General features: G+C 36.7%; 1 protein-coding gene across 1 annotated transcript in view; it reads right to left on the minus strand.

Moving 5' to 3' along the window:
• The window catches only part of KIAA0586 (KIAA0586 ortholog), a 72,404-nt gene that overhangs the window by 14,613 nt on the left and 30,785 nt on the right, over window positions 1–27,006 (minus strand). Inside the window, exons 21-31 of the mRNA XM_085315071.1 lie at window positions 26,779–26,975; window positions 26,422–26,540; window positions 25,645–25,829; window positions 23,573–23,732; window positions 22,761–22,992; window positions 21,961–22,208; window positions 21,242–21,318; window positions 19,503–19,637; window positions 17,649–17,826; window positions 14,515–14,654; window positions 9,511–9,598 (exon numbers count right to left, since the gene is read on the minus strand). Coding sequence (XP_085171197.1) covers window positions 9,511–9,598; window positions 14,515–14,654; window positions 17,649–17,826; window positions 19,503–19,637; window positions 21,242–21,318; window positions 21,961–22,208; window positions 22,761–22,992; window positions 23,573–23,732; window positions 25,645–25,829; window positions 26,422–26,540; window positions 26,779–26,975 — 1,759 coding nt within the window. The remainder of the gene's footprint in view (window positions 1–9,510; window positions 9,599–14,514; window positions 14,655–17,648; window positions 17,827–19,502; window positions 19,638–21,241; window positions 21,319–21,960; window positions 22,209–22,760; window positions 22,993–23,572; window positions 23,733–25,644; window positions 25,830–26,421; window positions 26,541–26,778; window positions 26,976–27,006) is intronic.

A 27,006-nucleotide genomic window follows, 5' to 3' on the forward strand; every position in this document is an offset into this window, starting at 1 on the left:
CTCTTGTTGCTTTAAAAKCAAAATATCTTTCAGATTTGAGAAGGAAAGCAATTTCTAAATGATAATAGAGATACAAAGGTTCTAAATCTCAACTAAGCTTTTCTAGATGTATTTTTTTTTCCTGAATGACAGCATTCATGATGGAAAACAGGACACAGTAGTTCACAGACAAAATTTAACCCATCTCCATCATTTACTACTGTTCCTTGCAAACAGTCTCCTGAAGTATTTGTAACGAGTATTTCAGAGAAGAGGATTTGTTGCATTCTACTTTCAAAATTCAGTTTTATAGCAGACAAAAAGCATTTTTAACCAAGTTTTATATTTGCATATGTTTTTCAACACTATTAGAAAATGTAATCTCACATGCAAATTGAGCAGTGAACAGGTCATACATTACAACTTTAATCTTCACTTATCAGTTCTTACCCTATTTTTAGGAAAGAATCTACTTTGGCAGGCTGCATTTTCTCAAAAACAGCATGCTATCAAAGAGTAACATTACAATTATTTTATATAGTATCCCTAATTTGGCAAACATCCTAGACAGCATTTACCCTATGTTCTCCTGCATTATTCAAAAGCTTCCTGGGCACCTAGTTAACAAATGAGAAAAGCAGGCACTGGAAAGAGATGCTTGTATTTCATTATATGCAGTCTTTGTATTAATACATTTAGAAGTTGCTAGAAGAATGTGGCCTCTGTTCAACACACAAAGTAGGAGGTCTGACAACTCCTAAAGAACCTAGGAAAACAAGTAAATAAAATACTTAGATAACTACACTAATCATAAACAGGAAAATTGCCTGTAAGTCAAGCCTGTCACAATATAATAAATAAGCTGAAAAGTTAAAAAAAAAAAAAAAAAAAAAANAAAAAAAAAAAAAAAAAAAAAAGTTATCATTTGACTGTAGACATCAATCATCTAAATATCCATCTTTATTGGCTCATTAGGTTTTATTAATAACTTCACAACTATACATCACATGGGCCAGCAGTGCAAAAACTTTATTAAGTATTAAAAAAGGGGGAGGGGGAGAATAGGTTAATGGCTGAGAATGACAGCATCTGTAAATCCCCTATCTACTTTATAAAAGAGGTTTGGGGGCAATGCTGGACAGAATTTGTGGATTATTCATCACTCACATTAAGCTACCTCCTCTCTTCCTGGTCATCTCTCTCTTACCAGCCACCCCATGCAGAAACAGCTGGCTCCTTTCAATTTTTAGATAGTGCTTAAAAGCTAAACTGAGAGCTCTTCAAGGAGAAATAAAGCTGAAGGGTGTCCAGCTGCCTCTGCCAAGGATGGTCACAACCAACACAGACAGGGAAAGCAGAAGCAGCTCATTCTGTTGCCTTGTGCTCAGACATGCACAAGCCCTTGAATTATAAAGGGCAACATGTGCTTTTCGTGACAACCAGAAGAGGAAAAATACAATAAATCCAAAGTATTTTCAAGACAGAAAGCCTATTATTCCTACACAATGTTTTTACTCCGACACATCTTATAGATGTTTCTCCAAGTTGAAAGGCATGTTTGTAATACTCCCTATCTTCATCTGTGGCCATTAAGTATCTATGCAATGGGTAAACAGCATCCAAAGGCCTTAGGTTTCTTGTTCTGATACTGATATCTTCTACAAAAGAAATACAACTTTCATATTTAAAAAAATAACATAAGATAAGAGGCCAGCCTAAGTGATTGTTAAGCCCAGCAAGGACAGTCAGCCTAAAAGATCCTACTGTGCATCTATTGATTGCACTAACTCAGAAGCAGAGTTAGAAGCAGGTCTAGCTGAGAGAGCTGGAAAGGTTATTAATTCCAACTTCAGCTGATATTGATGTACCAGGCTGTAAAATAGAGTGAGGAACAGAAATCCCTCTTATCCAGCAAATTGTCTTTGAAGGCTGTAATCTCTGGTAGAGGCCACAGCATACATCTGGGCACAGTAACTGCAACCAAATGCTGTGCTGTACAAGAAAAGGACAACATTGTTCCTCACAACAGATCTTGCTATAATGACATACTGAGACACATCGTTTAGAACAACTAGGAATCTCATTTTAAATTCTTTTGCTATCACTATTAAAGAACAGGCACATGGAAGAATAAGATCATAAAAATCTAATGCCTCTATATAACATTATGGTGGTAGAAGATGACATCTAAAGGGACTTCCAACTCAATTATACGTATGTGAGTAGCAGGTTCAGGAGAGACTATACCATAATCTACTGCAACATAGAGGACACAGAACAGCTAAGGACACTTACTTTCTAGATGCACGTCAGTAATTTTTTTTATTAAGCTATGGGCACAGAGCTATGGAACCACTAATTTGTGAGAAACTTCTCGCTCCAGAGAAGAACTAACTGGAAATAGCCCTCAGGCTGATTAAGTATGTGGGGAGTCCCTGTCCTTAAGTGGCTTGCCCAAGTCCATTATTTTTCTCTGTGTGTGTCCCCCATTTATACAAGCAATGGACGCATGAAAGGGGAAAGCAGGTCAGCCTAGTCAGCTTGCTACCATCTGCTTTTATTCAGAGTTACTCAAGATCAGTGCCAGTGGGATCAATGCCCATTTAGGGGGTTTATTGTGTATGTTTATTTTTTGCTCTTTACAATGAAGGCAAGAGCAATTACTGTACGTTTGTAAAAGCGCATACAAATCATAATACACAATACAAAGCTGCTTTAGTCAGATCCTAGTGCGTTTATGAATCCTACACAGGCTGTGAGAAAGGCTGTTTTGGCACAACGACTTGAGTAGACTGTTGAGGAGTGATTTACTGTCCAGGAGATCCTAGGCGGTATCTGGTACTTACTATCAAAAGTATACCCTATTTGCAAAGCACAGCAACTCCAGCTCATTCATCATCACACATTCAGAGCACGAGAATCTCACACAAGAGAAGCAGCACCAATTTCTAGCTTTGGTGCTCAGCTCCTGGCTGGATGGGCATCAAGAAAATGAGCAAAGCTGATGTTACTTATTTGAAAATCTACCCTCTTCAATAACTCTTAACACCTGGATTGTTTTCCAGTAGACTGAYTTGCATAACTGGAAACTGGAACTTGTAGAAGACCAAAGGTAGAGTGCCAAAGTGGAAATTGCAATTTTGGACTATTATCTACATTCCAGTTCTCTCAGAGTGGATATGCAGTGGTAAGAGATACTCTTTGCTTAATTAGAATTCTGCCTAGAATCTGTTTGGCCACTAGAGACAGAAGCTACAAAAATAAATGGAAAAGCTGTCTCAAGAGGAAATATAGAGAARTCTCCAAAGCAGGAATGAGGCAGTGATGCCAAATGCAGCTTAATAGAGCTGACTGGCTGCCCAGATTGTGTTGGTTCCATCAGCTAGGTAGTCACAAGTGTTTGAAATGGAAACTCAATTATGAATCCGCAAAAAAAAAAAAAAATCTTTTTAAAAAAGGACTCAATATGCAAAGAAAAATCCATTCCATTATTAAGATGTACTTAACTTTAAGAAGAACAGAAGCTCCTGAGAACACTCTGGTGTCTACATCATGAGACAGAGGCAGCTGACGCTTGGTAAATACGATACAGGGTACCACATGACAACTTGAAGCAAAAAGGACATACAAATTCCAGAAGGTGCACTGGATGCTTGATGCAGTAGTTACATGATTGACAGCTTCCTAGTATGAAAAAGGGACTAGTCCAGCCTTACCTGACATCATAACCCCATACACGAGTGAAATACCAAGCTTAATTTCTTCACTGCCCTGAACTTTAGGATGTTGGTACATAAAGCAGTCTTTGAGGGATACCATAGGTCACTGGATTAGATCATCTGCAATCCTTTAAAATTTATTCTTCAAGAGGGTATCAGATGAAATTTCTGGATATTTACCTTGAGCTCCAGTAAATCCAAGAAAAGATAGATTAAAAAAAAAAACCAAGCCTTTGGCAGTCTCCGTAAGAAATAGTCCTTCAATTAAAGACCATGTCAGTTTGAGTAAGTTTTTCTTTCCCTTTCCCCAGAAAGAACACAAACGGTGCTGGAAATTCAGGCAAAATCCCTGGTGCTGTAGACAGACYGAATGAGGGACTTTGTATAGGGAGACACCCCGAACCTCTGCAAAGTAAGTGTATTTGAATGCAAATATCTGATCAAAAAAAGAGAAAGAAGCAATGGTGAACTGCTTTCACCTGCTTAACCAACAGTGCTATAGAYGTCAGTGTTACCTCTTAAACTTTGGAATAGGGACATTCCTTAAGCATACTCTCAAAAGTTTCCTGCTTCATTCTTCTTACTGTCTCAAAAGCGTAAAACCCCTTCCTTCCAAAGAGTGACCATATCCACCTCCAGCATGGAGCAGAAGTTGATCACCACCTGGACTGTACAAGGGAAACTTGAACATATATAAAGTACTAGAGATTCGTTGATGTAGTGTAAAACATCATTTGTACACGCACCAAAGACGGACCTAAAGGAGAAGTTCTCTGCCTCTCACATACCTGCCACAGAGAAAACCTCAGGACAAAGTGAAGAGAAATGTCTCAGCAATACTTCAGCAGCAAGAAGAAGCTGAGCTGTATCCCTCTGTGCTACTTAGGAAGGCATGAAGCAAAAGGAGAACTAACTCTCAGCTAGATAATCTTCTTAAGAGTGGAAGAAACTTGCTAAGTGAGCAAAAACCTGATGCATGTGGCTTAAAAACAAGAGGGCCATGTAATGGGCGGTGTGGAACAGGCCTGACCTCTTCCTGAGCATAGCAGTCATTATGAAATCCTCTGTCATGAGGCAGTATGAGCCTGTTCTGTCCGTGTTTTCTTTACGTATAAACTGACTTTTTTACTATTCATTTCTCCATTTGATCTTTTGGATTTCAATTAATTAAGATGTCTCGAGAAATCAAATCACACTMTAAGTCTAAAAAATACCAAGATGATCTGTGCTCCATCTGATGTTTAAACTTCCTATTATTTCTTGTTGTTCACTCCTTTTGCACAAATTAGTGAGAGGAGGAAATGAGAGATTTAGCAGACTGCAAGAGCATTTCCCAGAAAGAAATCTTTTGTGAATAGGTGTGAGGTTGCCCACCATCCCATGAAGGCCAAAACAGCTCCTGTTGCTCACTTTTTCCCATAACTCCAAGCAGTAGAACACACTTGGGTATACAACAACAATTCAACACATGACTCCACCTTACATGATGAAAAAAAAGTTCTGTTTTAAGCTTTTGTTCAAAAAATAATTGAGATAACTCAGTGGGGGGGGGGAAGCAATCTTAGATATAAATGATGCTTTATAGCAGATAATTAAAACGTACAGAAGCCAGGAAATTCAAAGGTACAGTTCCAAATTTACTGTTACAAAGTTACACATCAATTCTCAATACTTTAAACTAGAAATTCTCAAGTGTAGCTACTGAGGATTTTATGTGGGAATATTATGCAAAATGTATTATTATTCAGGTACATGTTTTCTAATATGTGGGCTGTCATGTAATTGCTGTGATGACATACACAGAGAGCAAGAGAAAAAAAAAAGTGTTTGAGAATTAGTGTTCCAAACCATTTTGATCACTTACCAAAATGCTCATTGACATAATTCAGTTAATTTATTTTACTTTCTGTCTATTCRGGAAATGCAAAGCTGTATTTCCCACAGAAACCTCTGCCTTTTCCACAAGTGATAGGTTTATATCATGGGGAGAGAACTTATAGTGGTGTCAAAATAGACYAGAAACAAGAATTCTGAGGAAGAAATGAAAAAAACTTACATAAACCTCTACAGGACAAACATCTGCTTGTAAAATACCATAATTACATCTAATTCATTTCATGACTTCAATTTTCAAGATACTCCTTCAGAAAGTAGTCAAACTCAAGGACCAATATAGGCTATACAAACTATTCCTACAGCTCAGGTTGTGGTGGTGTTCTGCCTACGGTGTGAAATAGCTCTGTTCTGCTTCACTAGCTGTAATTTCCAGTGTTGTTCAGACAGTCTTTAGCCAAAGTCTAGAGTGAAATCCAATCCAAAAAAAGAAACAGCAGGATATTAAAGCAAAAGCAAACTTTCAGTAAAATAGTTAAGAGTTTGACCAAAGCAATTCCAGTTCCAAGAAAAAAAATACAGACCTTTAGCCTTATCCTAATCTTCTTCCTTCCTATTGAAGCATCTGTTAGAGATTTGCCTCACGCCACAAAAGTTTAGGGAAAAAAGAAAACTCTAAGAGCAATCTCTGGCTAAAGAACAGAGACAAAAGAAATATTTAGTTATATTCATATTTTCAATATTACATTTTTCAGTATTTTCAGTACAGCATAATGTCAGTGTGAACAAAGAACAAGCTCATTTTCAGTACAACACTGGAGCTCTGGAAGTTTTATTTTTAAATAGATTGTTTAAAGGGCTTCTTGCCCCCTTATTCATTTATTGCACAGATCATCTCCTCCCACAAGCAGTTGTGCAATCTCTCTGGCAACAAAGCCAACTGCTTAGTCTCCTAGCATTACTTTCTCATGTACTTACAGCTGCCTGAGTATAATACAGCAACTGAAGATAAAAAGGAATTATTATCATTAAGTTGTGCTCTCCAGGTCACATTTAGAGAGTATGTGCTGTAGAGAAATAATTAAATGAAGATACATCTACCCCTTGGTTCTGACCTCCTTGTATTAAAGTTTAAAAACACTCTGCAGTCAAGCATTGCCACCTGTTCCTTCATTTTAATTTAAGTATTTCAAATTAGGTTAATGGAAAGCTGAAAAATACTTGCATTCTGGAAATATGTACATTCACTAACCACCACAATTATTATCATAATAAATGTATGAAGATACATGAAAAATGGCTTAAAGATTAAAGGGTATTATAAAGCCAAAAACATTTATGCATGTGTATTATATGCTACAAATATATAAGTTTTCAAACCACTGTCTCCACTATGTCTAGAGAAGGCACACATTTCAATTAATAATACATTCAGGCTTTATTTTCAGTTGTAACTTTCAGGAGACATTACCCTTTCAGGCATGATATTCTAACAGTCCTACAGAACTTCAACTTTCATTAGAGGACATCAATCAACTTTCTTTCAGTAAAAACACATGTTCAGTGTAGACCACAAAAAAATCTTAAACAACAAAAGAAAGCTATATCATATATATATATATATATATATATATATATATATATATATATGCGGTGTATGTGTGTGTGTGTGTATAAAATCAGAGACAAAAGATGAATCAGATCTTGTCATATATTTATCAATTAAATAAAACAAAACAAAAAAAAAATTTAACATGCAATTCTAAGCCCAAAACAGTATCTCTTTTCTCCCACCACCTTGAATTCACACTTCAAAGGCTTAAGTAGTAGTAGAATTAACTATAAGCAGTACTGTATAGTTGACTACACAGTGACAGTTACTTAACCTACACACGCTTATCATGTGGCAAGTTTTCATTTTTCTTTCCAGCGATTCTCACCGATTTTTATCATCAATTTTTTTTCACTGATTTCAGTTCAACGTGGTGAAGCTTATGTAGACAAGACCTTCTGGTTAAAACAGACAGACAGTTGTTTCCATTTCCAAATCCTTTTGATTTTTATTGGCTCATTAAATATGTACACTATGAATGAGATTTAAATTAACCTGCTGTATAAATCATCTTTTTTTGTTCCTCTCAAAGAGCAAAGATACTGCCATCTTGTGGTCAAAGATTCTGGTCTGATGCACAGACGCTTGGACTGCACTCAAATACTTTGTATTACAGTACTGATTTTTTTTGAGGGGGGAGGGGTAAGAGAAAGATTCTTGAAAATAGCAAATTTGAAAAAAGTTATTTTACTATATTTTCAGCCCTCCCTAACTTCCTACTCAATGATAGAGGCTGGAAGTGATGTCTTGCTGTCTTATTAAAACTTAAGAGCCAAAGCCGAGATGCAAAAACAAGAGCTATGGTGCTAAGAAGAGGTCTCCACTTTGCTCCTTCTCTCTGATGCTTAATGGGAAGTGGTAGGGAGAAAGAGGATACGGAAGATTCCCAGAACTACTAAAGAAAACTGCTCTTAAACTTGGGAACAGGTCAATTCTGGAAGGCAACTCTGACACATAAAAAAAAAGGGGGGGAGGGGGGAATTATTTTAAATTTAGAGGCCATACACAATTTATTGAAAATTCAATTTCCTTACACAGTTTGGATTTTCTGAAAATCAGAGGAAAAACGTAGTTCTTCCTATTAGAGAAGAATTCAATCCAATACTTTCTAACAATATTAAAAAATGAGGGCTAACTCTTAACAAAAATTAATAAATGAATTCTTTGTATACCAACTTTAGAACCAATGTTGATAAATGTTCTTGCAACAAAACATATAAATGCACAAACCTAAGGTCTGACACATCAGTTCTGTAAGCTTTTCTACCAATTGTGCATAGAAGCTAAGTCTTACATTATTCATAACTCTCTTCTTTATATGTAAACCACAGTTCTGAAATTAGCTTCCAAGTCCCATGACCGTAACAGTGGCCCAGGGCTTTTCTTTCCGCTTACAAATAGTTGAAGCAAAATAGTTCCATCAGAATTATAATTCAATTAGATGTCTTAAAAAATTAAATGGAAGAAGTTCAAAGAATTATTTTTTAAAAAAGGCTTGAAGGAACAATTTGTCTATACTTGGGTGGAGAAATGATAATTGCATATATTACAGACATGCAAGTTTTATGTAGCAGTTTTAATATTACATGCTAAAACAGGAATCATATCTCATTTACTACCTCCACAAACTCACTATCTGCTAAAACAATTACGCATGCTAGTAATACACACAGAGTTTGCTATTTTAACACTAAYTTGAACTACAGTAAATACAAAATACTCTCTTCCTTTCATGCAGTATCATTCATGCTCTTAACAAACATCGTTAAATAATCTCAAAAAATAGCATGGCTCTGCATAGATAATACATAGTTTCCTTCTCAAAACAAAATCAGTATCTGTCACACAGTAGCTAGAAGCCCATCTCAAACGAAACCATTGCAACGCTGGAAATGCTCTTTTCTTTCCACATTTGCACAACCTTAACTTTGTATTATCTTTCAGTTCTCCTCTAGTACCACTCCATTTTTGCATGCATATGAACCACTGCCATCTACCACTACATCATGAATATTTGTTTGCTGAACAGCTTCCTATAATGCAATTACAATCCAGGTGGCCGCATAGTATTCACATTATAAAGCTCTTGGCAAATAAAAATTTAAATAAATACTTAATTGCAAGGATGCTGATAACTTATGTACAGACAGATACAATACCAGCTCTTTCAGTGCACCCCAGTGAGATCATAACTGTATACACAGATTTACAAATGCTGTACGTACCTGTTAAAATCTTTGGGAATATGGTAGTAATAAAAACAGAATGCCAAAAAATCACAACTTTGTTGTGAATGAGTACAGAATAACACTTAAAAGTGATGTGCTTAACTGAAAGAACTSTATTTACTTAATCATATTGGTTTACCTTCTTGCTGTATCTCTTCAGACTTAGTTCTCACATGAATAACTCGGGCTCTCACAGTCTCAACTTCTGCAGCTCCTTGGCTTCCTTCCTACATGTCATATATTAAAATCATGTTACAAACCTGATTTTTGATTTAGAAGCAGAGTAAAATTATATAGAGTTTCAAAAAAATATTCAAAGAGATCTTTAAAGATTCATTAAAGCGTATGCTTTTGTTCTACCTCCTTTTAACTTCAAAAGAATTCAGACCTGAATTATCCTTTTGCAATCCTGTTTCCTCTAGACTAGCAACCTGGGAGCAATAGGGATTACAAACTGCTGTTTAGATCTAAGACACAAGAGACCCTCAATTCCTACTCAAAGAATATGGTAGGAAGAGCATTTTAAGACTTTTCTTCATTTCTCTCCATACCAATACCCAAGATCTTCCCAATTCTCCTAAATTAAAATAATAATAATAATAATAATAAGTTGAAAGGGAAAAGAAAAAAAGATTTAGCACATAGGGTGGAAAACCCATGACAAGTAGAAAATCTATTTTCTTGACCATGTTTTTAAAACCATTTGTCTCTTTTCCTGAAATTCTTTTCAGGACTGATGTCTGCCACAATGCCTATCAGAAAGCAGTTACTTGGGATCAACAAATGCTCTGTATGTTAAAAAGGAAGACATCACATTTGTCAAATATGCTTGCTGTCCTGGGCTGTTGACTGTTTGGGACAGAAATTGTAGCACAGTGACATTGCACTACAATGTACACAGGAGTCATGAAATGTGTACAACTGAGTTATGGAAATCTGTAAGGCTTAAACATTCTCCAAGACAGACAAACTGGATTTCATCAGTTATTCTGTTGATTCCATAGATGAATATATGCTTTTTAATGAAGCTTCTTAGAGGAGGAAGAACACGAGAAAGGTCATAAATCTCTGCATATCATACAGCATTTGAAGACTATGAAGCATTGCTGTGTGACTTTCAAGAAAATTATATGCCTTAAAAAGCATTGGCAGTCTTGAAGAAGCTATGGTATTTGGTCCCCAAAAGCTAAAAAGGAGGAAAGAGAAAGCATACTTCAGTTCTGCAAGAGAAAACTCTACCCAAGATAGCCTTTAAGTGAAACAAACAGACAAAAACACTCATAAGAACATTTGTTTCCAGCAAACAAAAAACATGGAGCCAAGCAAGCAATCAGGGCTTCCCATTTCTTTCAGTGGATGGTAATGATATTGCTTGTCATGCACTTAAAGATTGATTATTTGAGCTAGCATTGCAGAAATTAGGAGAAAGAAGAGGAAAAGCCATCTAGTCAATGCCCTTTTCTCAATGGTACGGGCACTATGGATACTTACACATTCCAGTAAATAGAGATGCCCACACTAGTAAATACCATGTTATCTCTGAAACATGCAGCAGCACAAACTTCACCAACACAGTGGTGAGCCTAAGCTAATAAAAGTGATTATACATGCTCCGAGGTCAAGCTAGTATCTCTGCAAGGCACTATTCGCACGGATATGCCAGCTCGGATTGGCACCTCTACGCTCCATGAAGTAGACCTACACTGTTCAGCATAATTCAAAAGCTGACAAGGAAACAAGAAGCTGAGGCGATTCTCTGAAACCAGGGAGGCCTAACCTTAAGGTAGGTGGAAGTGTGACTGAAGGACATCACTATCTAAAAGTCATCAACATTACAGGACATTAAGTTTAAGCTGCATAACAGTATACCCATGAGGCCTCTTGAGGTGGGGGATTCTACTGAGACAAACCAAGAAAATAGTTTAAACTCAGCTGAGGTGCAAACAGTTTAGAGATAACACACAGATTCATAACCTACAATTATGCATTCCTGGAATATTTTTTTAAATCTCTTTTGAAATACTAAAAATGAAAGCTAATGGGAATATCAAACTGACAATCCCACTTAAAAAATGTTGATTATATAAAAACATTCCTACTTATATAAGAGCATTTTGAAAATATTTTRCAATTAACTGATTCTCTAAGAACTTAACAATGCATTTGGGACTTAGAGTGATTTAGATTTACTGTCTTTGAAATGTTTAGCCATACAAATATGATTTTCAATGTTCATGACTCTCCCATGAACAAAAAATGATTTATTTAGAGCAAGAAGAGTCATATTCCTCCTTGGAGGAAAATTCTCTGGCTTCTTAGAGCTAAGTGCATAGGGGCAAAGTGGCCACAATTATCACTTAATTTCTGTGTTGTTAAACAAGAATGGTCATAACAAGTCAAACCAAAGACACAGTTAGCATTCTGTCTAATAGTGGCTAAAAGCAGGCATAAATCTCAAAACTCCCAATCCAAAAATGGAGGAACAACAGAAAAAAATTGAGTAGGTAAGAAAATTTCTATGTGACTTAAGGTATTCATCTTGGAGCAACTGACCACACAGGTGTCATTCACGACTAAAAGGCTTTTTCCTATGCCCTACACGAAAAGGCAATGCTCATCCTGTCGGTCAGAGTCTGATCCGCACACTGGTGCCAGAGAGTAAACAAGTGGTAAGGATACGGCCGCTCCACACTGCTGCCCACAACCTCTCTGAGTGAGGATCCTACTCAGACAGGTYGCAGAAGCCATCCTAGCTTTGGCGTAACAAATCCTGATGTCCAGGAGAACTGTTCCCCCTTAAATCAGGGCAAAGTTCCACAGAATTCAAAGCTGGATGTCATCTGAAGCAGCATGTGTTTTCTCAGGCCTCTTAGCAAACACCATTAAAATCCTCATTTTGCACCTGAAGGGATTGGTTTTCTCACTCTATACATAGCAGATACAGTTTCATTGCAATCAAGGTAAAACGCTGGCTAGAGATGAAAACTAAGTAGTGAAAAGACTGATGTGCTTTTGAAACAAGCTTTCAGATTATCTCATAGAGAGATTTTTTTAAAAAATATTAAGGTGCCAAAGAGATCGCTCCCAGCTTGCTGGTAGTCTGCGATGAAGCCCAGCTTCGTAATTATTGGTTCAGTAGGCAAACTATTCCTTGCATGCAGAGAAGGTCTGTCTTAGCGCTGATGCAGCAAAACAGAACCTTACCTTCCTGCTTCTAGACAAGGAAAACTTAATGAATCCTCTCAAAATCTGTTGGGAGAGGAGCATCGGTGTAGACCCTGCAGACCTATACGAAAACACTGTCAGCCTAACAAACGCAAGGACTTATGGAAAGCTGTTCAGAGAAAAAAGGTGGCATCTCAACATCTTAAAAAAATAAAAAATCCTGACATCTCGAGCTTTTTGGAGGATTTGCAGGTCTACTGTCTCCAGCAAAGAATTTTTCAGGAGGAACAGTTTCAGCTTTGCCTGTTTGCTATCTGGTCCTTTCAGAGAAGTAGGTACAGATCTAGTACTGGATCTCATGGAACACAGCTTTGCCCCATACAGGACAGAAGTTGATTGTGGCTATCATAGGGCATGGTCACATCACAGAAAAGTTAAAAATCAGCTTCTTGAGAAGCAGCAGTTTAGAGTCTTATGTCAGGAACACCCCTGTTCAGGAAGACAGGATTGTACGGGAAAACAAAACTGGAACCACAAAGTTTGGGGGTTTATTCGTTCTGCTTAGAGCAAGGGAGAATTTTTTATGCCAGCAGGCAAAAAACAAAAACAAAACTCACATTAAGGATTCAGATGCAAGAAAAAATTTCTACAGATGAGATAATAAGCAATTACATGTATTTTTTCCCCCTTTATGAAAAACAACTAAGTTATGTTAGAGCACCTTGCATTCCTTGTATAGGTGAGACTATGTACCTGAATCAGCTTAAACATGGTAAGTTATCATTCGCCAGTGATTAGCTACATCTTCAGAGCAGGAGATGTAGATACCGCTGGCTTCTTTATTACAGCTGCTGGTGTTAGAAGAAGAAAACATACATTTTACTCCCTCTGTCCCTGTTATTTTTGGCTAGTGAAAAGATAACAAGGATAGAAGCATCACCCCAACAGGCAGGTGTTTAATAGAACCAAGTCTTGTCTATGAACAATCACTCCAAGTAATAATACACCCTGGTGATCTCAAACTAGAAGATGTATAATATTTCAAATCTTCTTGGAAGATGCAGCACATCATTTAAGATGATATGTTTAAGAACTGGTCAGACAACAGTGGCACTGTACAAATCAAGACTCAAGGCTCAAAAAACAAAACCAAAGACAAGTAAATTTAGGGCAGTTTATTAGGCTATAGGATATTTTTATTCAGGATATTTTGAATATAGAACATCAGCAAAGAATAAAATGCATCCATGAACATATCAACCACATAGTAAACATACTATTAAACTTCACAATTTGTTTGAAAGTAACACATTAAAGAGCACTCTGACATCTGATTTTAGTTCTTGTCACTTGCCACTTGAATTTATCTTTATATAGTATGAAAACCATCACCTCTAAGTAGTAGCACATACTAATAAAGTAGCAAAAGACAAACTCTGAGTTTCAAGCAGAGATTAACAATATCTTCCTCTACCTTCAACTATTCTGAGGTATATCATCAACATTGCTTTTCAAACCCTGCCCCTACTATGGCAACCAAACATCCTGAAAAGCTAAATCAGCAGGCTACAATGCGTAAGGCAGAACCTCTATTGCTGCTTCTTCTCCCATATATCCATATGCCATTTTTCTATATTTGAAGCACTTTGCCCCTAAAACACTGGAAAGCCCCACATGAATGGAGTACATATGGTGTTAGGTTCTATGAGACTAGGGAAGTTGTGAGAAAATACAGGAAAATGCAAAAGAGAAGGCGTGAGCCTAACAGAAATATTATTGAAAGGATTCTACCTCAGTAAAAACAATCATTTTTATTTTGCACATCTACTTTTGATTTCAGCTTCACAGGGCTAAACACACTGCTTTAAGTGTGCCTGTTCTGTGATGTCAGTATCTACTACCTAAATATGAAATTTTATTTTCCTAGGTTTCAGTTTGCACTTTCTAACTAGTCAAAAAAAAAATCCTTTGAGTTTACCTGGGAGARACCTCTGGAGAGCGATGTCACTCTGCAGCTTCCTTGGGCTGCTTGCACAGCAGGATTTGAAACTGGTTGTGATTCCAATTCAGCCATAAGCATTGGCCCATGACTCGTCTCTTCATCTCTAAGAATTTCCGCTGAGAGAGAAAAATAAGAAAAAAARAATTCCTGATGAACTGCAGCAATAATCTCCCAGGAAGATCATGTGAAGCAGGATGTGGAGCCTTTTCAAGACTCAGCAGTGGAACATACAAYGCTAGAGAGTATGATTTCCTCTCCATATACTCATGGTGTATCCTTTAAATTGTCCTTGTGCAGAAAAAAAAACATACACATATATATGTCTTTGGAAATGGAAAAACAAATCAGCTTTATTATCTGTAGACTTCCAACATGCGAATTCTTTACAGTAGCTTCAGAGCTGTACAGTTTATCATATCATTATATGCTCAATGAGCTTTATCTTGCATACTGGAAAGAGATTGGAAAGGCTTCTTCATGAAAATTCTTCACTCTCTTGCATGTGTTAAAAGAAACACGGATAACAGTCTATTTTTTTTAAAGAGGTAATTTGCTATATAGCCCAGTGTTTATCATGCTTCCGCAGTCTGCAAGCATGAAAAAAAACCTTTATAAAAAATACCCTGAGAGCTCATCAAATAACTTTGCCTTCTGTTACCATACAGAGCCAAAGAAAGAATTTTAAGTCTAATTAACTGTAATTATTGTTCACTTTAAGACCACATGTGCCGTATTTCGTTTGCAATTTTTTTTTTTTTATATCCATGATTTTAACCACCGAAAACAAGGATTTATGAAGGACAGACTGATCAGTACAATGCTGTCATATGCTCATATAAGCAACACTTTCTATATTCTACAAATGGACAACAGATTACCATAATGCAAATTAAAACTGGTCACAAAACTGAAGGCATTCATAGATACACAGTCCCAAGAATCCCAATAGATATAYCTGCAAGTATATTACTCATTTTGACAGGGAAACTCATACTACTACAAGTAGCTACTGCAAGGTTATATGCTCGACTAGTCAAGGGTTTTAATATGTTCAGAATTACAGACCTTGAAATATGTGAACTTTTACATCTAACTGGTTTAACAGTTATTTAATTTTACTCCTAAAAATAATTCTTAAATGATCAGGAAATAGCACTAAGAAGTAAACTAAAGGATGTGCAATCTACTTGTGAAGGATACAAAAGACTTGGAAGAAAAGTAAAGAAAGCACAGATCATTCTCCCTCTCTGCCTGAAAGTATTTTTTTCAGGTTTATCATTAACTTAATTATCAAAAGGACGTAAGACAAGATCTTCTGTTCCTCCCTGACATGAAAACATCGTTACCTTGAAAGCAGACCCTACATTTTACACAACTTTGTTTCCTTAGTAATGTAAACAAATGCCATGCTCTGTGTTCCGAGGTGGGGAGAAATGGAAGCCAATCAGAACGCAACAGAATTCAGTCTGGAATTATTGCACCTTATTGTAAGTATAAAACCGTGGTATTTGTCCAGGTCAGCTGTCCTCCTCTGAAAAAATACTACAATAGAAACAATACTACAAGATCTAGAGAAAAAGAGTAAAAAGATGACTAGAGAAACACACTACTTCTAGATTATCATTACATCCAGGAACTGATTTTGAAAAGGGTTTGATATTTACAGGACAGGGAAAGAGCAGCCTAGATTACATTAAATATGCTTTAAAAATAGGCGGAGAAGAGATACAAATATGCTATGCCAAATATAGTTACAAATAGTCTCTATAAGGAGAYATCCCCAAACAGATAGATTCCCCCATTATTGAGCAGCTTCCAATTCTCCATATGCTCCTGAGCACTGTCGAAAACATACAGCAGATTGTTCTAGATCACTCCTTTATTCCCATATCACAGTGTTCCTAATGCTGGCTGCGCTCTAACTACACAGTATTACACGAGTGACATGGAGAATGAGATGGCAGCATCACTTGGTCTTCTGCCCCAGAGCCCATCCTAACAGATCTGCAAATGGCATTCAGCTAACTACTTCTAATGGAAAGTTTGATGATATATCGCATTCCAGAATATAACTTCAAGGCTGACAGTGGTTTAGYTGGTTCAAAATGTTAGGTAACAGTGACATATAGGTAACATATGTTAGATAACATATTATATTTCAATTCACTTCCTATTGGTCAAGTGTTAATAACATAAGAAATCCTTCTCTTGTGAAAAWCATAAATGTGAAGATTAAAAGGAGAGAAAAACAGTTTTTTGATCACTTTAGAGACTGGTCTAATATGTTACAGACAACTACTCTATTTTAGATGAATCAGTGCAGCCATCATTGTCTTATTACAGCTTAATAATTATTTCAGTTTTGTCTAATTAGATTTTAAAGCATATTCAACAAAAGTAGGAGTTTCTACAAACTTGTAGCAGTTTAATTAAGCAAGTACAGAAATGCATTTTCAGATAAAAATGGGAAAAATGGGGTAGAAAGATGAGAGAAATGAATGATTTGGCCACAGTCCATTGCTTTACCACAGCAATATATTCCTCCATTACCTTGAACAAGCCACAATGTGTGCCTCAGCTACCCATCTGGGAGAAAAAGAATTTCCGTATGTTACAGGAATATTATGAAGCTAAAATATATTACTGACTGTGAGATACTACAGAATTGCTCTGACAGAGTGATAAAAGTAATGAGGAGGAATGCTGTGAGAAGACAGAGAGAAGCTGCTGGTCTTGTCAGTGTTAGTATCTGTTCTATGGAAACAGACTTCAAGAATGGTCTGAATGGTCTGAATCAGACTTAAAAGAATAAAACACATACTTCGCAAGCTGACTTTTGCAGAAGGGAGTGGGTACTTGGAACAATTTTAGTTCAAACTGCAGTATATTACAGAATTCTGTATTAGCCAAAGAAAAGTGAAGACATGGCTTGAGTTAAACCTACACAAAACGGTTCTCAGAATAGGAATGCTAATCCTTTCATTGCAGCAATTGCCTGTATTTAATACAGGAGTTTGAACACACTCTCTGAAACAATTTCAGATACTATTATARAAAACCTCAGAATATAAGTAAATACCACAGAGCAAGAAATAACAATCTAATTATACCTGCACTTTGGGCAAACTGCCCTGGCGACGGAGCACGGAAACTCTGGTTTCTGCTCGCAGAAGTCCGAGTAGTTGGATGCTCCATATAAACTGACTGTCCCATTAGGATAATCTCTGCTGCTCTTGTCAGTCTAGGTCTTTGACCTTCACTGATCTCCCCAGCACTATCATCAGAATCCTWCRGAGGACAGCAACAACAGCAGGTTTAAAAATACAAKTCATTTCTTTCAAAAATCAGGCAAYATTATCTAATTACAATAACCCTTGAAGCATAAATAAACCTAGATCTGTACTACTAGCCTTTAAAAAGGAGATTCAAAATTGAAGAGATATCACRTAACTGGGTTTGAAAGACCTATGTTTATCGGTACTGGACTGAAAAGAATCATTCACAACCAAAGAACATCACTTCTTTTCTTATTAGTGTCCCAAGGTGAACAGAAACAGTTACGTTTTTGACAGAGGAATCTCTAATGCTACAGATACAGTCACTGCTGCCTGCCTGATCTTGTAACATTTGAAGTATTTAAAAGCTGTTGAATCTCTGCTGTATACATGTCAGATAAAAAGATTCCTTTTTAAAAAGGTTTGGATGCCTAYAGAATGGAGATGTTTCTCTGGATTCTGACTTTCAACTAAGCTGCACAGAAATATTGCTTCTATGCAGGAAAAAAAAACAGGCTGAATACACACACATTTCATGTATGTGAAAACACACAAGCATGGTGTTATTCTAAGGAAATACCAGCAACATCTACAGGAATATTCCTCACTTATACATRAGAAGCTATGCTTGTATCTGCCTTTCTAGAAGCTGTGAAAGAATTTAGCAGTCTTGCACGGACAGTCAGAGTGGTCTGTGACTATGGGAAATTTGCAAACAGCAAATTAGAGATGCATTTGTATTTGGCAGTGTTGACAAGAAAATGTCATTACAATCACAGTCAGACTCAGAGCTGACAYTGTAGAAAGCTCTTCACTAAGTTTATCCAYCAGAGCTTGTTAAGCAAAATAAAGACGGGCAAACCAGGGAACAGTTAAGGAGGTGAGTGAAGTTACTAATTATTTAGAGTAAACTGACCAAGACAGAAGSAAGAAACTGCATATGCATCAGTATAGTCACAAAAAGCAAGAAATTGTCCTAAATAAATGTGTTCATGAATTGTGTTGCAGTAGTCAAAGTTCACTTCCTTTAAACATCCTTCCAGCTATGTTAGTTTGATCAGATGCCCACTACAAACTACTTTTTTTTCCACACAGAATACCTAGACATCACCAAAAAAAAACAACTTTTTCTCCTTGTAATGCAGATAATTGTATTTTTCTGCTAAGTCTGTTTTTTCTGCCAACCTATTATGAATATTTGGGATTTTTGTTCCAAGATCAGTAACAACWACATATGCAAAACTGCATGTAAACATTTCTGACAACTATTCTTCATACCTCCCCAAAACACTCATCTGGCTGTAAGCGCATGGAACTYGTACTGCTAAACATACCACTTACAGTGCCAAAGTGACAGAAAACTTCCCTGGTTTTCAAAATGACAAGACAAATCTGGTATACTTTAACAGTCATGTACACAGCATGAAAACTAGGTATGTGTGATAGTACATAGAGCAAACTTGTTTATAACAACACTAAAACTTCCATGTTTTAAAAATATTTAGGTGAGAGCAGAGCCAACGGAAGTGGGATCAACTTCCAAAAGAGATTAAAGTGGATGAACCTGTTTCACAGCCAACAGGAAGGATAARTTTTGATATTTTACATATTTTTGAATAAGAAAGTATAATTTCAAAATTTGTATGTTTGTTTCACTACTATGCTGCACAGAAAAGGACAGTAACTTACCTCTAAATGGCATATTCCTTCTTGCGCAGCAACAGGTGCCTGATTTAGTTTGGCAAAGGCAGTCAGGACAGGATCTCTGTGATAGCCTTTATGGGGTCTTTTCACCACTTGCCCTTCACTGGGAGGATCGTAATCCTTTAAACAAAGGGTAAAAGTCCAACACGTGATCTCAAATTATTCTTTCTTTAATTTGTAATTAAACTGTTTTCTTTTACAAAGGAAGTTCTTACAGTTATGCGCATTCAGAACGTGTCATGAAAATTCAGGCATCTAAAAATAAGCAGACTGTCACACAGCTTTCTCCTTTTTCTAACAGAAGTGAACAGCCTTTAAGAGTTTGATACAGAAATCATAATACTTTGAGGTGGACAATGCCTATTCGGTCTTCAGGTCCAGAAAGACTGTTAAATTCACACACACTGGATGCTTATAGAGATCTGCTGTACGGCTGCTCTCACCAGCAGGGATTTAGCTTCCTCAACCATAGAGAACAGTTTGAAGATGAAGAAAGAATACTGGAAGGAAATATAATCTACTTGACAAAAAAGAGGGATGAATATCTTAGCAATTAGGCTTTCTAACCTGATAGGGAGAACTTTAACCTAAATTCACCTAATAGCAAGAGTCTTAAGCTTAGAAMTTAGGGAAGGAAGTGTTGCAAACAGAAGAGATACCCAAAGGGCGAGACAGAAAAGAGACTTTACAGTCATGATTAAACGGAATAATGTTGTCCTTAAATGTCTATACATTTGTCTATACCTGAGACTATGTCCAAGCTATGCAAAGCTTGGACAACAATCAGAAAGACCTTCAAGTTCAGGGCATAGTCTCAGGGCTATCATAAGAATGAAATCATAGATATTTGATGGGACAGCATGCATGAGTGGATTATGGGCATGTACGGGTACAAATGTTTAGGAAAGGTAGGCAAGGAGAAGAAAAGTGGTATCAGTTCAAAGTTAAGGAGTTCCTTGAATGTCCAGACCTCCATGTGCCTGTTGAAGGTCTGAGTCAGGATCAGAGGAGAAAGGAACCCTGGAGACATTGTGGTCAGGATATGCTTTAGAGTATCTGAACAATAGGGAGTAACAGAGGAGGCTTTCTACAGGAAATTAACAGCAGTCTGCTGATTACRGGCCCTCATCCTCATGGGGAGCATAGTATGACTATGTTTGATATTATCATTTATATGACAGCAACGTCCTCCCAAAAGGGTACATGAAGTTGGGGCAGGAGGAGGAAGGAAAGAGACAGACATGGAAATAATACCTGGGAAACTTTTAAGACAATGCACTAAAGCAGAAGACATATAAAACTCCTCAGTGAAGTTTAAAAAACCTTAACCAACTCCAGCTTCAGCAAACCTACTTTAATAATTTAAGCACACAAGCAACCACAAGACAGCTCTAAGTTGAAACAGCTTAGAGCTGTTGAATTTGCTGTTCTATTTCATTTTAAGATATCCTAAAACTAGTAACAATAAAAGAGATGAAGATGCTTWTTACCTACCTCTCACCTACAGAAGCATCTAACATTCAATTTTATTACAAATTAGTTTAGACAATGTGCTTTTTTCTTTGAAGCTCTCAAATTCTAACATTCTTTGCAAACATACAGTTTAAAAGTGTAAGTTCAAAAAGTTTAAATTTGAAAATGCTTAGTAAAAGSTATCTGATTTACTAAGCTGCCCAAGGTGGACTACTATGCTAAATTCAGTTCCTTGTTAAAAATTTCCTTACCATTTCATTGGCATCTGCTAATGTACTCGTTAAGCTCTCAGTAAGAGTTGGAAGAGACAGTCCTCCTTCTGCTAAGGCTGAAAAATATTTTAAGTTACAAAAAAAAAAAAAAAAAAAAAAAAAAAAAAAAAAAAAAGCCACATGAAAGCAAGCTAAGGTCATATTTTACTTTCAAAAAAATTATTTATGGTACCCGCACGAGATAGCTTAAATTATTTTTCAAAGTTGACCTTAGGACAAAAGAGCAAATTTAATCTTTTCATAGAATCACAGAATCAGTAAGGTTGGAAGGGACCTCTGGAGATCATCTAGTCCAACCTCCCTGCTCAGCAGAGTCACCTAGAGCATGTCAGACAGGGTTRCATCCAGGCAGGCTTTGAATATCTCCAGAGAAGGAGACTCCACAGCCTCTCTGGGCAACCTGGTCCAGTGCTCYRTCACTCTCACAGGGAAGAGATTCCCCCTCACGTTCAGAYGGAACTTTCTGTGGTTACTTTTGTTCATTAGTAAACAAATGCTTTTGTTCAGAGAAGAGAAAAGAATGATGAGGTCTCTTAAATACATTCAAAAACATGAGCTGAAAGTCAAGGAACAAGTTAACACTTGCAGTTTTATCAGACAATGTATGAAATGCAATTCCGGTAGACTAGGAGATAATTTATAAAGAAAAAAAAATTATCCAAATTCTAATTTCCACAAATTTGTTTAGTTAAAGTTACCTCTTGCAGCTGCTATCTGCCCATAGCTGAAGAGTACCTCCCCTTCTGAGATGGGCCTATCTGCAGTTTCTGTTTCTGTTCCCGTGAGAGCAAGGCTGCTTTCCTGCGTGGACTGCCCAGAACTAACAGTAGTCACAGGTGATGGAACCCGTGGTTCACAAGGAAGTGATTCCAGGGGCCTGGCTGACAACTGCCAAGATGGTAGAATCAAGGCCTCTGGTTCCTCATCATTAGCCACTGACATTACACTAAAATGTAAGAATACACATTGCGAATACTTCAAAACAAGTTGAATGAAAATGATAATGCTGACTAAAATCTTAAAACAACACTGAAAAGAAATAAATTTGCAAATATTTCAAATGGAGGAGTACAGCATTTTACAGAAGAGCCTGAGAATCAACGCAGTTAAATAATCTTATTAAAGAATTTCTGCTCATAGCTARAAATTACTGTGTTTTTGCTACAAAAAACAACTGAGGCAACAGAAAAAAAAATGCTAATAACAACCACATGATATGTCATTGTTACTATAGTTACTACTAGCAGGTTTTACAGTACCAGTTTACTACRAACAATGGTCAGCAGAACAATGATAAATTCTGTGAAAGGTCCTAATTGCATATTTCTCCCCAAAATATAAATCAAGCAATTCTAAAAAAGAATCCTAACTTATCACAATGCCTCCTGACACACACATTAAGCACTTCCCTCTACTTACTTTCTGAGGATAAGTGTAGAAAGGGTATACATATTTATTTATTAAGAAATGAGAAAATCATGCAGACTGTCAAACTCACATAGCTCTGGGATGGAATGGTTCTTCATTTAAAGGACTGGGTTTCTCCTCTTCCAGAGGGAGTTCTGCATCATCCCATGGGTTTGGAAGCTTTGGATTTTCCATTTTGGCAGCATCAGAAATMCCTTCTGAGGCAGGAGGGCTTGGTGTAATTACTCTAGGTGGTGTATTGACAGGGGTAACCACAGGTGTGCGAACACGCCTAGTGGAAGCTGGATTCTCAAATCCAGCATCTGTGAAGCCAAATTTCAGATTAGAAAGGAAAGCAGGAAGTAATTCTCAGACACAGAGCCTTACAGTTCCACTAAGCACTTATACAGCTTGCCAAAAAAAATTTTTTTTTTGATAGTTACGGAGATGACACTAGATTAAAACTAGACTCTTTATAGCATAATGTTAGCATTTGGAGGAGCTAGAAACACCCCAGCTCTTTACTGCCTGTAATAAGRGAGACTGTCCTGACCTTTAAAAACCAAGCTGCTTTACTTAGGGAATGTAAATTTGGTTTAATTAACATTAGGAACACAGGAAGCAGTAAAAGACTTATTTTTTCTTGATGTGAAAAAGAATGTCAAGGTGGAATCACACAGACTGTAGCAATGTGCATTAAATTTGATAATAGAACTGTTATCAAATAGATGTTTGCTTTTTATACAAATTAGCTCATAATTTTTATACCACATAAGCCCCCACTTGAATCATAGCCTCAAGAGTGTTTATCCTGAGAGAGAACATGTCTTTGAAGAAGAAAATTAAAGGCAGCAGATTAAAGCATATTTGCCCTTTCTCAAGTTCAATTATTATTTTTACTACCTGTTTCTTTCATTTTCTCTTGTTCATGAACATCGCCACTTATTTCTGTAATAGATGGAGAAGATGCTGGAGTTTTGGCCGGAGGCAGTTCTTTCTCTGAAGGTGGTGTTTGAGGCGGTGTGGCCTCAGGTGTCGGCAATGGAGTAGGCACAAGAGATTCCTGAGGGAATCATAAYCATAATTATTACCTTAATGCAAATCTTGTATCTTCCAAGTATATCCATAGGTAGTCAGGGYAGGGGGAAGAAAAAGAGAGAAACAGGCAGAATATCACAAAATAAGAACAACTGTTACTTAGATACACGCTTCATGGCTGTAAATCCTCTATCTAAATACAAAATTGCACTAGGCTAAATGGATTGCCTTGGAAAAAATAAATAATAAGTTCAAAAAACAATAAATATTACATGGATTTTAATAAACYTTTGATGCTTTATTTAATAAATGCCTCTTTCAATAAAGCATTTTAATGCTAAGTAAGAAAGTATTCCCTGACGTGGACAAAATGGAGTCTGTGTAATACTTTTAGGAGAATCAGCTAAAAGAAAAGATTATGAACAAGGCAATAGCCAGGACAGTGAAGCACTAAAACAGGCATGAAAACAGTCAATACGCTCTTGAGCAAAAACCAATGATGAAGATAAACTTGACAATAAAATATCATGGTCTCATTCAGCCTACTATAGGGGAATAGGATGGACTAAACAATCTCTTCGGAATTTTTCCAGCCTGTTTTCTGACATTCCATAAAGAAAACAACGTAAATGCTAAAGGCACATTTCATGCTAGTTCCTCAGAATAAGTCAGACTGTTGATTTTTATTAATGACCCATACAGGAGGTGGAACATGCTAACCCAATTAGCAGTACACACAACTGCATGACTAACTCCACTGTCAAGACAATCTAAACTGGAAAACATAAAAGTAGGGCCCAACAGGAAGAGCTGACGATTGGTATGCATACACATGCTTGCTTTATTTTAGCTAGTCAAACAAAGGCTAAGGACACATCTAATCTCAACAGGTACACAAATGAATAAATAGAACAGAGAAAACAACCATTACAGCTTAAGGACAATGAAAGTACAAGAAAAGRGAGTCTTAAAAGGGCTATGAATAAATTTAGAATGATAATTAGCARAGAGTTTCTTAGTATGACAAGAACAAGCTCTGAAGAAACAGCCCTCCTTAACATCACATCCCCCTTAATATGTAAAATGGGGTGGGGAAGACCTTTTAGATGCAGGATGGCTGTACCAATTCTACAGCAGTAAAACACCTCTGTTTGCCTGCAGAATAATCTCATTTACAGCTTGCACTAGGTGGTGTTTCAGTGTATGTGCACAGTAGCAGGTTAGAATAATTGCTCTGACTTTCACCAAACCCTTAAATAGTCAGATTTCTGGGCACAGCCTTTTACATATTTGTCTCAAAGACATTACACAACACAGAACACTGGACTGCAGCAGAGTCACGTTGCTATCAGAATAAGAGACAGTTGTCAATTGACTATGAAAGTGAACAGAGGAAATTATTCTGTCTTACAGGAGGCTCTAATCATTTAAGCATTTGCTGAAAACCACTGGATTCAAAACACAGAACGAATTAACATTTATCTTTACAAATATTACAAAATGTCTACCAACCTGTAGGGCCAAAAATAATACTGTTCTCAAATAAAACTCTGGTTTTTACTCTTGCAACTTTGCAAGAATGTAACATAGCTACCCTTTTTGAATATCACATAGTTGTCTTCTGACAACATGAAATCCAGGACTAAGTCTTTTTCTTAGAAATCAGTTCAGTGCTCAGCCTTAAAAATAAATAAATAAATAACAAAAAAGGCACGTTGAAGGGAATACAAAGAAATTCCCTTGTTATGAGTGAAGTAAGTTTAATCTTRTTGCCTGCAGGGGTATAATAAAGAATAAGCAAAAGATACAAATTGGGTTCATTCAGTTCTCCAGTCTTTCTCTGACATTTTCATACTGCACATATTTGAACTGCCATGCTATCAAGGACTTATCCCTTAGAACTTCAGCAGGAAATCCTACATAAAACAGACACTTACCAGCATAATYGTTGTACTTGGAACAACGTCTGTAGCGGGAACTGCTCTCTGAGCCTGCCTGTTACCCAGCATGGTGGCAATTGTCTCACTGAGAGCTTCATTCACAAACTGACTAATCAGTTCTGAGTTCACTGGCACACCAGCATTGATAAAGAGCTGAAATCCTCCACCACCTGCAACCTCGACTGAAAATGAAGAAACACAAAGTACACATCCCGGTCTCGCTTTTTAAAAAATTTAAATTTAAATTAAAAAAAAAAAAAATCTGCAGCACTACTCTTTTGTATTTTACAGATAGAGAAACTACAGTAAAGAAGCTATTCAGACCATAAAAGAAGCCAGTGAAGGGTAGTGACATGATATGAGAAATGCATTTAGTTCCTTTGCTCTTATACTTTTATAAGGGAGATAATTTTTGACAGATCTATTACCATGGAGAAAGAAAAACAAAAGTTTTAGGTGTAGCAAAATACCACACTCAGTCAAAATCTGATTTACATGGCTAATGAACAGAAGTTGATTTGCCAGAGTGATGTGTTCTGTTCATCTTTTCTGTTTTAAATTATTTACTTTAATGAACTTTTTAACATGTGCTCTGCCTCAACATAAATTAAAACATGTATTTTTGTGTATAAGAGTTTCACTGGTTTGCRTTATCTATAGTTAGGCTCAGGCAACAGCTACCAATGCAACTTTTTAAAATTAGACTAGATTTTGAGATAATTCATCAACCACTTTGAGGGGAAACAGCAGCTGTAAACAGTAACTCCTACTTACCAATATCAGAGGTTACAGTCTCACTGTCTTCACTTTCCAAYGCGGTTATACTGGGTACTACTTCTTTCTGAACCGGGTACATCCCACTGATAATTTCTGCCATTATCTCTTGTTCCACCCTAGCAAAATAAATTTTTTATACCTATCAGCAAGCACCAAGATGCCTAAATGTATGTAACAGAGCATTCTTGACGCAAAGGAAAAAAAAACAGGTAAAATTAAGTGGAAGCTCAAAGGAAAGGTGAAAAGGAAGGGGAGGGGTGAAGAAARAAATGGAAGTTTATTCTTATGGATTCATTCCTTCTTCCGTATTTATACTCCTTCTATTTCATAACTGTCAATCACACTGCAACTCACCAATGTATTAACCTATTTTCTATAGTCTCTCTCCTTTGAATCAGTTCATCCAAAACATCAGAAGACTGCTGAGGAGCAGAAGCCACTGGAGGAAACAAAGGACCACTGTATTTTGGAGAGGCAACTTTAAATTGTCCGTTAAGCTCCAGAAGAGGCTCAAAGAATTCTGGAATTTCATCACTCTCCTCTTCCTGATCCTAATAAATAAAAAGTAAATTAAATTACGGT

The sequence above is a fragment of the Rhea americana genome, unplaced genomic scaffold (assembly GCF_003343005.1).
Source record: "Rhea americana isolate MKP2758 unplaced genomic scaffold, rheAme1 scaffold_42, whole genome shotgun sequence".
NCBI lineage: Eukaryota > Metazoa > Chordata > Aves > Rheiformes > Rheidae > Rhea > Rhea americana.